The sequence below is a fragment of the Girardinichthys multiradiatus genome, chromosome 7 (genome assembly GCF_021462225.1).
Source record: "Girardinichthys multiradiatus isolate DD_20200921_A chromosome 7, DD_fGirMul_XY1, whole genome shotgun sequence".
Lineage (NCBI taxonomy): Eukaryota > Metazoa > Chordata > Actinopteri > Cyprinodontiformes > Goodeidae > Girardinichthys > Girardinichthys multiradiatus.
Window position 1 is genome coordinate 20,016,726 of NC_061800.1, and position 13,696 is coordinate 20,030,421.

At 40.4% G+C, this 13,696-nt stretch overlaps 1 protein-coding gene across 1 annotated transcript in view; it reads left to right on the plus strand.

Annotated features, from left to right (window-relative positions):
• The window catches only part of spryd7b (SPRY domain containing 7b), a 40,081-nt gene extending 28,803 nt beyond the window's left edge, over nucleotides 1–11,278 (plus strand). Inside the window, exons 3-7 of the mRNA XM_047369561.1 lie at nucleotides 850–968; nucleotides 4,744–4,860; nucleotides 5,249–5,415; nucleotides 6,425–6,527; nucleotides 10,233–11,278. Of these exons, the coding sequence (XP_047225517.1) occupies nucleotides 850–968; nucleotides 4,744–4,860; nucleotides 5,249–5,415; nucleotides 6,425–6,527; nucleotides 10,233–10,330 (604 nt within the window). The 3' untranslated portion in view covers nucleotides 10,331–11,278. The remainder of the gene's footprint in view (nucleotides 1–849; nucleotides 969–4,743; nucleotides 4,861–5,248; nucleotides 5,416–6,424; nucleotides 6,528–10,232) is intronic.
• The last annotated feature ends 2,418 nt before the right edge of the window (nucleotides 11,279–13,696 follow it).

Genomic DNA, 13,696 nt, shown 5'->3' on the forward strand with positions numbered 1-13,696 from the left:
AATCATGGCGCTTGTTGCTGTGCAGACTTTGCTCTTTCCGGGTGTGCAGTTAACCGCTTCAGTGCCAAACGGAAACATGAAATCTGCTGATTCTACTTCATTTGTGCAAAAAAAAAAAAAAAAGAAAAATCAAACTTTGTAATTTATTGTGAATACATGTGTTCTGAATGGGTTCAGCATTATTTGTCAGCTTCGATCAGACATTTTTAAAAGCGTACGTTTTTGTCGCCATGGATTAATTTGCAGACAATCCCTAGCAGTCAGATGGGGGAGGGGCTGTTGCTATGCAAAACATTACAACGTGAAAGACTGTCAAGTAAGTTTTAGCATCTTTAACTCTGGACTACTTCAGTATCGTGTGCTGGCGCGAATGAATTTATGCAGCTGTTAACTTTTAACACTGTAAAGGTGTAGCTGCTGCGGCAGATTAACCGACACAGAGTTGTGGTTCTCTTGAGTGCATCCAGACACTGCTCCAACATCAATCCACATCGACCTGGCTGCATGCTCCGCGGTGATAAACAGCCATATTACAGATTGAACCCTTACATTGAACCTAATCCACTCTCTGTTTACTCGGGGTTATGTAACATCGACACCCAATAGTTACTGAGTCACGTGGAGACATGTTGACCTTGATTTTCTTCCCTTGTTTCCATGCCATCAGGAGCAACTGCCTATCTTTGCCACTATGATTGGATACACTAAAAAGGAACAGCCGCTCTTGTAGCTCCGCCCCTCTGGCGCTAGGTGTCGCTGCAGTGTCCGGGGCACTTCATTTTTTTTTTTTTTTTTGACGCAGCAACAGCACTCTTTGGTTTGACAGCCTCTTTCCGGATGTTTGGTTAGGATCGGGAGGAGAATGGCCGCGATGTTTACGTGTTGTTTCGGCTGCTGCGGAGAGGGCGGCTCGGGGCATATCCCCCTCAAGGAGATGCCCACGGTGCAGTTGGACACTCATCACATGGGTGAGTAGGTTTATATGATCTGGACACAGTCCGTTTAGAAACGGTTAACCATGTTTACATCAATCATCTAGCGGAACAATTGCTCCATTTAACCGAGCTAGTTAGCTTGTAGCTACGGGTGGAATTGTAGACTTTTTTCCCCTTTGTGTATTTTCCTTGTATTTGTTTTTAGCTTGAAGCACGTGTGTTTAATTGTCTGAACTGAATAATGTTGCATGTCTTCTGCAACTAAACCAGTTATCTAAAATGGTAATACTGTGTTTGAGGCTGGTAACTGGAATGAAAATAATCCACCTGGACACACGTAGACAGGTTCATTCAGCTTCATTCAGTGTACAGTCTTTTAAAAAGAACTACAATTATTATGCCATTTATTTTAAAGCAAAATGCTGTATATCAAAAACGTAATAAAGGGGAAAGATAAATCATCCCCTCGTGATTTAAAAAGCTTGCTCACTTAAAAAGAACATCCATCCATCGTCTTTCACTTATCCGACCCCAGGTCATGGGGGAACCAGCTCCAGAAGGGTTACACGGACATCCCTCTCCACCATGAGGCATCCAGATCAGATGCTCGAGCCACCAGATCTGACTCCTAGGGATTGGAGAAGCAGCGAATCTACCTTGAGCTCCCCTCAGTCGATGGACCTCCTCCATACTCTAAACAAAGATATCCTACAGAGGGAGTTCATTTCAGCTGCTTGTATCAGATACCTTGTTCGTTCTGTCTTGATCCAAGCAGCCAACAGAACTAAATTCCCTTAAAAAAAAAAAAGCACCCCAGACACTCATATATCTCTGACTATGCCTCGAGATCCTGTCTATGAACACCACAAACAGGATTGATGTCAAGGGGCAGCCCGGTGGAGTCCAGCTCGCCCTGGGGACAAGCTCAACTTTGGGCCAAGGGTGTGAACACCATTCTGCTTGATGGTGTAAAAAAGACCTGAGTGCCCACCCCAAGCTCCCAACACACACAAAACAGCTCAAGGGACATGGGTGTACCCCTTCTCCATATCCATCAAACACAAATGAACCGGACAGCCAAACTGCTGTGAGCCCCTCATCAGTTCAGTCAGGGTAAACATCAGGTCTATTCTTGCACAGCCAGGACAAAAGCCACACTGCCCCTCCTGAATCTGGGGTTCAACAATCAGTCGGAGCCTCCTATCCAAGGAGATAGACATAAAAAAAAACAATTACAAAAAACGTTTACATGAAAGTACTACATAAAGATGGCATAAAATGTTATATTTATATTCATGTCATTGACTACCAAGTAGATGACCCACAAATCTCCCTAAACAGGGCCACTAACAGAGCTAGTTCCAGTATTATCTCCATTTTCTTTCCCACCGAAGGTACTTCTGGACCTGTGTTGTTATTTAGTTTGCTTTCAGACCCTTTGTCAATTGCAGCCGCTCACACTGAAACACGTTCTGCAGGAGGTTTCTTCCTGTTAACAATGGATCAGAAAAGCACAACACTTCACTATTTCCACATTTGTAATGTTACAGCCTTATTCCAAAATGGATTAAACACAATATTTCCCTTAAAATTCTTCATGCATCACCGCATAATGACAATGTAAAAATAGTTTTGTTTTTATTACGCTTTTTTTAAATATATAGAAAAAATTTTAAAAAACAACTAAGAAATCACTAGACCTTTTCCAGATTTGTGCCTTGAGACTATCCTGTCTCGGGCGTCTCCAGACATTTTCTTTGGCTTCATGCTTGGTTTGTGTTCTCAAATGCACTGTGTGCCTTTCCAAGTCCGTTCCAATCAAATTAATTTACCCCAGGTAGACTCCATTTAAGCTGGTGAAACATCTCAAGGATGATCATTGGAAGCATGATGCACCTGAGCTCAATTTTGAGCTTCATAGCAAAGCCTGTGAATGCTTATGTACATGTGATTTCTATATTTGCCAAAATCTAAACAAAAATAACATTTTTCATGTTATTATGGGGTTTTGTGTGTCGAGCTTTGGGGGATAAATGCTTTTAATACATTTTTGAATAAGGCTTTAATGTAATAAAATGTTTAAAAAGTGAAGCGTTGTGAATACTTTCCAGATGGACTGTAAACAGGAGTTGCTCCTCTACTTGGTCAGAAGGAAGCATTGCCTCAAAGTTGAGGACTCCATGCGGTTGCCTGGGCCTTCTTAAATAGACTCCTTTTCTAATCTGAATTAGATGGTCTTATATTACATTTGGACAGTTACATGGACATAGATCGTATTGAAATTAATTTTGTTTTTTGTGTATTTTGCTTGTAAAGGACCTGCTGCTTTTGTAGTTGGTCGTTGGGTTTGCACACATTTCATGAGGGACTTTGGCCCACCCCCTTTCAACAGAACTCTCCTAAATCCTCCAGATTTCTTTGTCAGCTTAAAGCTTCAGCTCATTCCTCAGTATAGAGCTCTGGACACTGGCTAACCCCCACACCATGACCCTAATGTGCATTTTATTTGCTGCCCACTATCCATCCACAGTCTCTAGTGTTCTGCCTGAACAAATAAGGTTCCTGTCTAAAATTGTATGGAACAAGACCCTGACCACTGGCCCTTCAATGCATTGAAGTCGTACTCTTAAGCGGCTTGCACACCAAATGCGGCACCAGCAGAGCTGAGCTCTGAAATCTTCACTGAAAAGATTTTATTTACACTTTGCCCAGCGCAAGTGGAGTGCGGCTCCCACTTCAATGTGGAGGTGTGAACAACTCCGTGGAGCTCGCTGTACTTGGGTCAAAGTTGATATTTGTTGAACTTTGCCCTGGTTGCGCTGTGATGGATAGTTGCGATCAATAGAGACAGGATACCTAACAAACCGCTCCAGATCAAACAAGAAGCAGCCAGTCAGCATTGGAACAGAACTCCTTCACAGCACCACGCTGCTCTCTGAATCATCGTTTTCTCAGTGTTTTTTCTCTTCCTCTTTTTTGCACTATACCAGCTTTGGTTCTGTTGGTTGTCGCACAAGACAAATTGCAGCTTTGCAGATGAAACATAGCCATTATCTTCCTGTTATTTGGAGAACTCTGCCTCTTTTGCTTTGTAGTCTTGAACGGAGCGCAGTGCCATCGGTGTACTTTATCTCCACAGAGTTCACTCCAGACTTCCACGGACAGCTCAGTAAAGGCAGTTGTTTCTGTGGAAGCCCCTTTAGCAGGAAATCAGACCCTAAGCATGATGTTTTCACCTCTGTGCTTGACTGCGGGGATAATTATTTATGGCATATCTAGCATGTCTCTGTCCCTTAAGACAGCGGAAATTGATGCTAAAGACTTCCTTTTTAGTCTCACTTGACCAACGCATTTCCTGTCTCAAGAACAGTCATGAATACTCATTTAAAGAGCTGCTAAGTTCTCTGACCATCAGGGTATGCATAAAAAGAGAAAACTATGAAGGAAAAAGTCTATTATAGACAAAAACTGACTACTGCAATGTTTAGAAAAGGTAATAAATCAAATGAACCTTGGGAGGCTAAATCATGCAGTGTGTAAATAGAAAAAAGTTCATGTTTCAGGAGTTTATTCTTCTACCAGGATGGTTTAAAGCCTTGATTTTCATGTATCTTAATGAAGATATATTTTTGGGTTTCTTGTGTACAATGTACAGACCCTAAGAATGATGTAACATGGTTACATGGTAAGAGTACTGCACGAGGATGTTCACCAATACCTGCCTTGTGTCTGACCAGGTTTGATGAAACCAGAAGATAGAAGAGTAAGAGGAGTTGATGAATTTATTTGTAATGTTTTTGCTTTGCAGGCACAGATGTTGTCATTGTAAAGAGCGGCCGGAGAATATGTGGGACCGGAGGCTGCCTTGCCAATGCTCCTTTGCACCAGAACAAAAGCTACTTTGAATTTAAGATCCAGTCCAGTGGTAAGTCCTTGATTTTAGGTTTTTACTACATTCCTAGCCTGTTCTTCTACCTTTGTTTTCTGGTTTAAATTTCATTTTTGGGGCTTTTTGTAGTTTTTCCTTGCAACACTGTCATCCAATGCAAAGATAAAACCTCCATGTTTATATTTAGAGGTACTGTAACTGAACATGTTTTTTTTGTTGCCTGTATGTAGCTCCATGTTCATTTAATGATATTTTTATTTCAGCATTGACCTAAAATGCACTCAGTTTTGCTTGTGTTCTGCATTTTTGTATTATACGTAAGTGCATTTTGTCATTAATGCACATTAAGTATCAGTAGCTGTATTAAAAAGATTCCATCTAAATGTATATATATTATATAAATTGTTTGTGGGGTTTTTTTCAGGTGTGTGGGGGATTGGAGTGGCCACCCAGAAAGTGAACCTTAACCAAGTGCCTTTGGGCAGAGACACAAACAGCCTAGTCCTGCGACATGATGGGTCAGTGTACCACAACAACGAAGAGAAGAACCGTCTGCCTGCAAACAGCCTTCCTCAGGAGGGCGACATCATGGTAGGTGCAGTAACATACGTCATTTACTGTGTTTCAGTTTAAAGATGTGGTCCGCACCACTTTTGCACCTGTTATCAGTTTCACATGCAGTCTTAGTAGATCACCTGCAACACGCCCACTTTAGCAATTTTTTTGTTTGCACAAGCAATTTAGCTCTCCTTATAAGGGATCTCAGTAGATCAGGCCCCAATGCTGTAAACTACCACATCACACAGTGCATTGCAAAAGTATTCATACCCAATGAACCTTTTCACATTACATCCATGAACTTAAGTGTATTTTCCTGGGATTTTATGTAGTGGACCAACACCGACTACTGTATAATTGTGAAGTAGGGAACATAATATGTAGTTTTTAACTTCTGTTTAGAAAAAAAAGAATGAAAGGTGTGTGGCGTGTGCATTTGTATTCAGTCCCCCTGAGTCAATATTTTATAGAATAACCTTTCACGTCGTCCACCTTCCCATACACTGGAACCAGCTTCCCTGTCTCTGCTGGCAAGAAGTTTCCAGGTCTCATCTGACCAGATCATCTTTTCCACATGCTTACTGTTTCCCCTACATGGCTTGTGGCAAACTTCAAAATTGGCTTGTGGCTTTTTTCAACAATAGCTTTCTTTTTGCCACTCCTCTATAAAGGTCAATAATAGTTTTCCTGTTAACAGATTCTCCCACCTGAGCTGTGGATCTGTGCAGCTCCTTCAGAGTTACCATGGGCCTCTCTTCTGCTCCTCTGATTAATTCTCTCATTGCCTGGCCTGTATGTTAAGGTGGATGGCCATATCTTGATGGGTTTGCAGGTCTGCCACACTCTTTGCCATCTAGACGTTAACATGCTTTGTGAGCTGTGCAAAGGTTGGGATATTAAGAATATCTGGACAAATTCAAGGGATATGATTAATTTTTCAAGGCGTGGTATTTTTATAAATCCAGGAAAGTTTCCTTTTAAGAAATGCACAAGGTTTGCTGATGTTTTGCAGTGTATTCACATGTGTATTTTTGTTCCTCAGGGCATCACGTATGACCACGTGGAGATGAACCTATATCTTAATGGAAAGAACATGCATTGTCCTGCCTCAGGGATCCGGGGCACAGTGTACCCAGTAGTTTATGGTAAGTTGAAATTCCAAGTCTATTGTTGAGGGAGACAAACAGGAGTGTTTTAATTAACTGCTTCAACCAGGGAGGTTTGTTTTTTTGTTGCTTTGCACAAATGTGTATGAATATTTTTACAGCTTTGGATGATTTCAGTAAGTTGAGAAATTGAAAGCACAATGTTTTTATTCTGTGGCGGTGAATGTACTGTCTTTAAGTTGCAGTTCCGTGTACATTCCACCAGAGGGCTGTATATGCACTTATTTTTTCTTCACTCTTAATATCTAGCGTGGGGGAAAAAAACAACTTTATTTTGCTATTTGACAACATATCACAGTTTTAGGAAAAAACTTTAGATCAATCTGGGGCAGGATCATTCAGACAACGCTGAGTTGGTATAGGAAAGAAAACCAGACATGAGCAGTTTAGCATTCAGTTTTGTCCTCCCACTCTTCAGAAAATATTTCCAAGCATTTCTGTCCACAGCATTGTAAGTCATCCTGCTAAAAAGCTCAACAAAATGTACCAAACACATGGTCTCCTTGTGGTAGTCATAAAAGTAAACATTGAATCGCTAAAAATACCTTAACGTCACAAGCTATTGGTGGAGGTCTAAGCATTAGTAAACACGGCTCAGCATCTAGGAGAACAAGGTTTATATAGTAACAGTGGGAAGGCTAGATATGGAGTCTGCACACATTATGATGATTTTTAAGTTTTAGGCTAAAACAAAGATCACAACTCATTAACCGCTGTGCTCTGCCATGTTTTTTGCAACTCCAACAAAACGAAAACACTGCTCCATGGCACAAATTCCTCGATGGGCATTTGGATTCAATGAAATTAGGGATGTGCTATATTATTAGGAAAACAAGCGATAAGTAATAATACTGATGAATGTTGCGATAACTTCATGAGTGTTAACGGGGCATAGTGGTGGCGCAGGGGTAAAACTCCAGACTCATATTCAGTGGTTTCCGTCCTTGACGCAGCTTGTTCAACACCCAGCCCAGGCGACCTTTGCTGCATGTCTTCCCCTTCTCTCCACCCCTTTCCTGTCAGCTAACTGTTTAAAAATTGGGATAAATGAAGGTCACTAGTGCTGCGAAAAAAAATTAAAAATTCTTGCTGCTAGCAAACCTAGACCCCAGATAATGATTAGTCCTTCAAGGTACTAGAAAACCTTAACTAAAATTCTATCAAGTAATCACATTATTGTTTTAAATGTTATGACTTTAACCAGTACCCATTAGAAGACCCAGTCTTGCTGTAATTAGTTTACATGAAGTATTTCCATTTGTAAATTCAATTCAATTCAAAACTACTTTATTAATCCTGAAGGGAAATTAATTGTTGTAGCTCATTATGAAGGTTTCTTCAAAGAGCCGTTGTAGATGCTGATGGCTGTGGGCAGGAAGGATCTCCTGTAGCGCTCCGTCTTACAGCAGATCTGAAGAAGCCTCTGACTGAAGACACTCTGTTGTTGTAGGACAGTCTCATGAAGAGGATGCTCAGGGTTCTCCATAATGTTCCTCATGAAGAATCCTTCTTTCCACAATGATCTCCAGAGGATCCAGAGGAGTCCACAGAACAGAGCCAGCCTTTATCAGCTTGTTGAGCTTTTTTAAGTCCCTGGTTCTGATGCTGCTTCCCCAGCAGATGATGGCAGAAGAGATCACACTTTCCACAACAGACTTATAGAAGACATGCAGCATCTTGCTGCAAACACCAAAGGACCTAAGCTTCCTCAAGAAGTACAGTCTGCTGTGTCGCTTCTTGTAGATGGCTTCACGGCTTCACTCTTTGGTTCACTCTCATACAGTGAACCAGTTGTTTTTCTAGAATTTGCTCAGCTGTTATCTATGGGCATCTCCTCTGCATCCTCCACAGCTCATACTGACAACTGGCTATCACACAGTCTAACATTGCGGTTTGAGTAGGAGAAAGAGGTTGTGTCTCACCAGCACGATGAAAGATTATTTGCACAAAGCGTCAGTCACTACGCCAAGAGATTTATAAAGTTGTAGAAAAAAGATTTTGCCATTTGTAGATTAAAAATATGGTCCCACAGTTGTAATCCAGCAGATGTTTTTGTTAGTTAGAAAAAGAAAAAGCCCAGGTTTGATGGCAAACAATAACTACACTCATAAACGGGCACACATTGATACACCACTATGCAGGTCTTGGGGTTAAGTGCCTTGCCAAGGAGCACACCAGAGGAGGACGATGGAATACAGCACAACTTTCTGGTGGCAAGACAACTGCTTTTCCCACTAAGCCACAGTGATCCTTTTTCCAAAATGCATTGTAACATTAGAAAAAATCTACACCAATTTTTCACATTTTGCGGGGTTACGACATATGGCCAAAAATAAGTTGCCACCTGGATTTCACTAAGCAAATAGGTACGAGCCTCCCATTGGACTGCATGGACGATTATGTTTCAGCTGGCAACAAGTTATTTAACCCCAACTGATGCAATGAGTTGCTTCCCGTTTCTTAAACAACCATGTGGAAAGAAACATCCCGTGGTCGTGGAAAAGATGTCAGTGTTTCAGAAGGGTCAAATCATTGGCATGCATCAAGCAGAGTAAACATCTAAGGAGATTGCAGAAACTACCAACATTGGGATATGAACTGTCCAAAGCATTATTAAAAACTGGAAGGATAGTGGGGACCCATCGTCTTTGAGGAAGAAATGTGGCCAGAAGAAAATCCTGAATGATCGTGACTGGCGATCACTTAAACATTTAGTGAAATCAAATCGAAGAAAAACAACAGTAGAACTCCAGGCTATGTATAATAGTGAAAGTAAGAGCATTTCTAGACGCACAATGCGAAGGGAACACAAGGGATTGGGACTGAACAGCTGTGTAGCCTTAAGAAAACCACTAATCAGTGAGGCTAACCGAAAAAAAAAGACTTCATATAGGGAGCATAAAGATTGGACTCTGGAGTTTTGGAAAAAGGTCATAGGGTCTAATGAGTCCAGATTTCCCCTGTTCCAGAGTGATGGGTGCATCAGGGTAAGAAGAGAGGCAGGTGAAGTGATGCACCCATCATGCCTATTGCCTACTGTACCAGCCTGTGGGGGCAGTGCTATGATCTGGGGTTGCTGCAGATGGTCAGGTCTGGGTTCAGCAACAGTATGTGTTCAAAGAATGAGGTCAGCTGACTACTTGAATATACTGAATGACCAGGTTATTCCATCAATGGATGTTTTCTTCCCTGATGGCACGGGCATATTCCAAGATGACGATACCAGGATTCATCAGAGTGGTTCAGGGAGCATGAGACATCATGCTCACACATTGATTGGTCACCACAGAATCCAGACCTTAACCCCATTGAGAATCTTTGGATGTATTGGAGAAGGCTTTGCACAGCCGTCAGACTCTGTCATCATCAATGCAAGATCTTGGTGAAAAATTAATGCAACATTGGGTGGAAATAAATCTTGTGACATTACAAAAGCTTATTGAAACAATGCCACAGCGAATGCGTGCCGTAATCAAAGCTAAAGGTGGTCCAACAAAATATTAGAGAATATGACCTTTTTTTCTTGGTGGCAACTTTTTTTTTTGGCCAGGCAGTGTATGTAAAATATCTCGTATTCTTTCATTAGAGTGTAATGATTCCACGTTTCTACGGAACATGAAACCTTTTACCCTCAGAAGGTGAGGTGTCTAAACTCTAACCTTGTGCTTTCTGGTGTGGTTTCAGTGGATGACAGCGCCATCTTAGACTGCCAGTTTAGCGACTTCTACCACACTCCTCCACAAGGATTCGAGAAGATCCTCTTCGAACAACAGATCTTCTGAATGAGCGCTTCGGCTTCTCTTTGTGTGGCTGCCCTCCTCTGAATCCTACAGCACCATCTGTGTTACTACAGTTTGACTTTGATTGGGTATTATTTTGACGTGTAACTTCACTACATCTCATGTCATTTTTGTTAATTGTTATATGTTGAAGAAATGGATTTATCTGATTATTGCTCTGCTGTTGTGGGCTGCTACAGTCTGTGCAGGTAGAATACTATAAAATAATTGACCTGTTTCAGCAGTAATCAACCTATGTTAACTGAACAACTTTCACTTGCTGCTTACTTCCAAGATGTGTAGTTACCGGACAATTGTTGTAACAGTAAAATGTTCCCAGTTTCAGGATCAGAAGCTATGTTTTAAATTGCTTTATACCTATCTTTGTCAATTTTTAACCTTCTAAAGGTTCTACTGACATCTCAAAATGCATCACATATTTATTTGTATTTATTTCACTTTCATGTCAAAGTGAGATGTCTTTTTTTTGCATCACAAAACATGTAGTTGTAGTTGCAAGATAAGAGGTGTTAGTTTGTTTTAAGCATAGGGACATTGCTCTTTTAATTTTTGTTGAGACAGGGACGTTTTAAAAAGACTGACACCAGTAAAGCAGTTCACATTCCAGTTGTCTGTTGTTGCTGGAAACTGATTTGCAGAGAGAAGTATATATTTAGATTACTTTTCAAATCACTTTTCTGGATAATCCTTTTCTCTCTCCAAACCTTTGGAACCTGTTTATTCAAAGAAAAAATGTCTAGAGCTGGTGCTGGTTGTCTCTGATTTGGGATGTATCTACAAATATATCAGTAAGTAGTTCTGTACTGGCAAAGCATACCTGCTGCTGACGTGTAACAGTCAAATATGTCAACCGCTTGTCTTCGTTTGCACTAATAACGTTGTACCAATCCAAATATGGTTGATTCATTAAACTTGTGTTTTTGGAGGCGATATCTTGTGTCCTGTGTTTATTGAAAGGTTATTTATAGTTATACGTGGTATTTTTAGGTCTCCTTGTACTGGTAATGCAATCTATGTATGAAACAGACGTTCTCAAACACGAAAAAAAATATTTTCTCTAAGCTGCAAATGAAGAAAAGAAAAAACTAAAAATGTCTAAAGCTCAAGTAGTTAATACAAAAATCACAGAGTCAATCATTTTAGACATTGGGGATCAAAAGTATATACATCCCTGTTAAAATACCATGTCTTTCTGATGTAACAAAAAAAGACCATGGTAAATCATAAACTTTTTCCACCTTTAATGGAATGTTTATCCTGTAGAATACAACAGGAAAACAGACAAATCTGTCAAGAGAAGCAATGTATTGGGATTGGAATAACCTGAGTGCAAATGTTTGTACACCCTTAAACTAAAACATTAAAGCATTTTTGATTTAATTTCAGAACACTTAACATCAGTTAAAGCAAATCTGATTAATGTAAAAGTAGGTTCACTGTCTTGGTAGAATTTCTTTTTCTTTTAGGCACTAGTGGTCTTTGACACTTACCAGACAGGAAATGGGCAGATAGAGAAGGGGGAAAGGAATTGAACCTAGGACGGCTGCGTCGAGGACTATAGCCTCTGTATATGGGGTGCCCGCTCTTCCACTACACCACGCAATGCTCTTTAGGATTTTCTTCACATCTACTTATATGTATCCTTTAGCTACAGCTATTGTTTGCAGAGAATTTACAAAGGATCTTATGAACAAATGTATCAGTCAGGAGAAGGATACAAGAATCCAAAGCATCATACAGGTTTTGTCCAAAATGGATGAAAGCAAGAGACAGAGACTGGTCAAGTAGGCTTGCAGTAGCCCTGAAGGAGCTGCAGGAATTTCAACCAAGTACTGTTTTTTTTTTTTTCTACATGAGGCCTCTTCTTTCAATATCAGAAAGTAAGGTTGACACAAAAACAACAATGAACATTAGCAACAGAACACCATACCCTCACTGAAACATAGTGGTGGCAGTATCATGATCAGGGGTTACTTTTCTTCAGATGAAATTTTGTGTTGAGGTGAATGGAAATGTGAAAGTTCCAGATGCTGGTGAGTTATGAGTTAAAACCGTCACGTGTTTGCTAAAAAGTTGACAATGACAATTGATTTCATTTTTCAGCGTCACACTGAGTCCAAGCATACATCCAAATAAAAAATTTAGGGAAAAATGTAAGTTTTGGGCTGAACTAGCCAGAGTCCAGAACTAAATATGACTCAAAGATCTATGGGGTCACCTGAAGAGGGCTGTGGACAAGAGATGTCCTCACAACGTGAAGAATTAGGAAAACTTGTGCCTGTCAAAATGGGAAAATATTACCAAGTCAAATTTAGGATGCTGAGTGAGTCCTGCCAAAGAAGACTTGAAGGCTTAAATGTCATACAAAGGTGATTCCACACTGTGAATAGACCTTTTTTCAGTTAAGCTGTACAGGATAACTGTCACAATATTTTGGATAAAAGTTTTGAGATGATTTGACCTTTCCTGAGGGTTTCAACTGATAAAAGGACTCAGAGTGTATGCAGTATGTTTTGTGTGCATGTTATAAATGGCCCCCTCGAAAAACTACCTGTACAATATATCTATTAATTTCAATCAGGTGCTAATAGCCACATGTAAGAAAATCCTTGTGGCTGGAGTGCCCAGCGAGAAACCACATATGCAGAGGGAACAACATGCAAATTGCAACCAGAAAGGCCCTGTCTGGGATTTAAACCTAGAGCCTTCTTGCTGCAAGGTAACAATACTAACAACTTCTCCACCATGCAGCCCACAGAGTCCAGTAGTTTGTTCCTTTATTCCTAACCCACTTCTGACATTTTCTCTTGTTCGGGAATGGCTGATCACAAGGAATGCAACATATGTTAGCCCATGTCCTTTCTGCGTGAGGTGAGTTACTCCAGCTGCAAGGAACCTGTGAATCTCCTTTTTCTATCACACTTTTTTCTTCCACTTAACTTTCTGTTATTATGCTCGGATTAAAGCACTGCAAATAGCCAGCTACTTTAGCGAAGAGCTTTGTGGCTTACCCTTATTGTGGAGGGTCTCAATCACAGCCTGCTATAAAACTGCCGAGTCTTCGTCAGGATGGTGTCTGTCATAACATGAAAATAACATTTCTATATTAAAATATTTTTATTGGTCTTAATATAGTGGTGTTCTAAGAAAATAGATTTGAGGTTTTTGTTAACTGTAGCCATAATCCAAATGAATTAAATACCAGAACCTTTGATTATATTCTCAATTAGTGAGATGCAATTTATATGCTATGTCCACTCATATACGTGAAATTGGTTAGAAATCCGAAGGATTCCCTTTCTGAGTCTCTTACAGCCAGCTGCCAGGTGAAGTTAGAAGGTCCTGCTT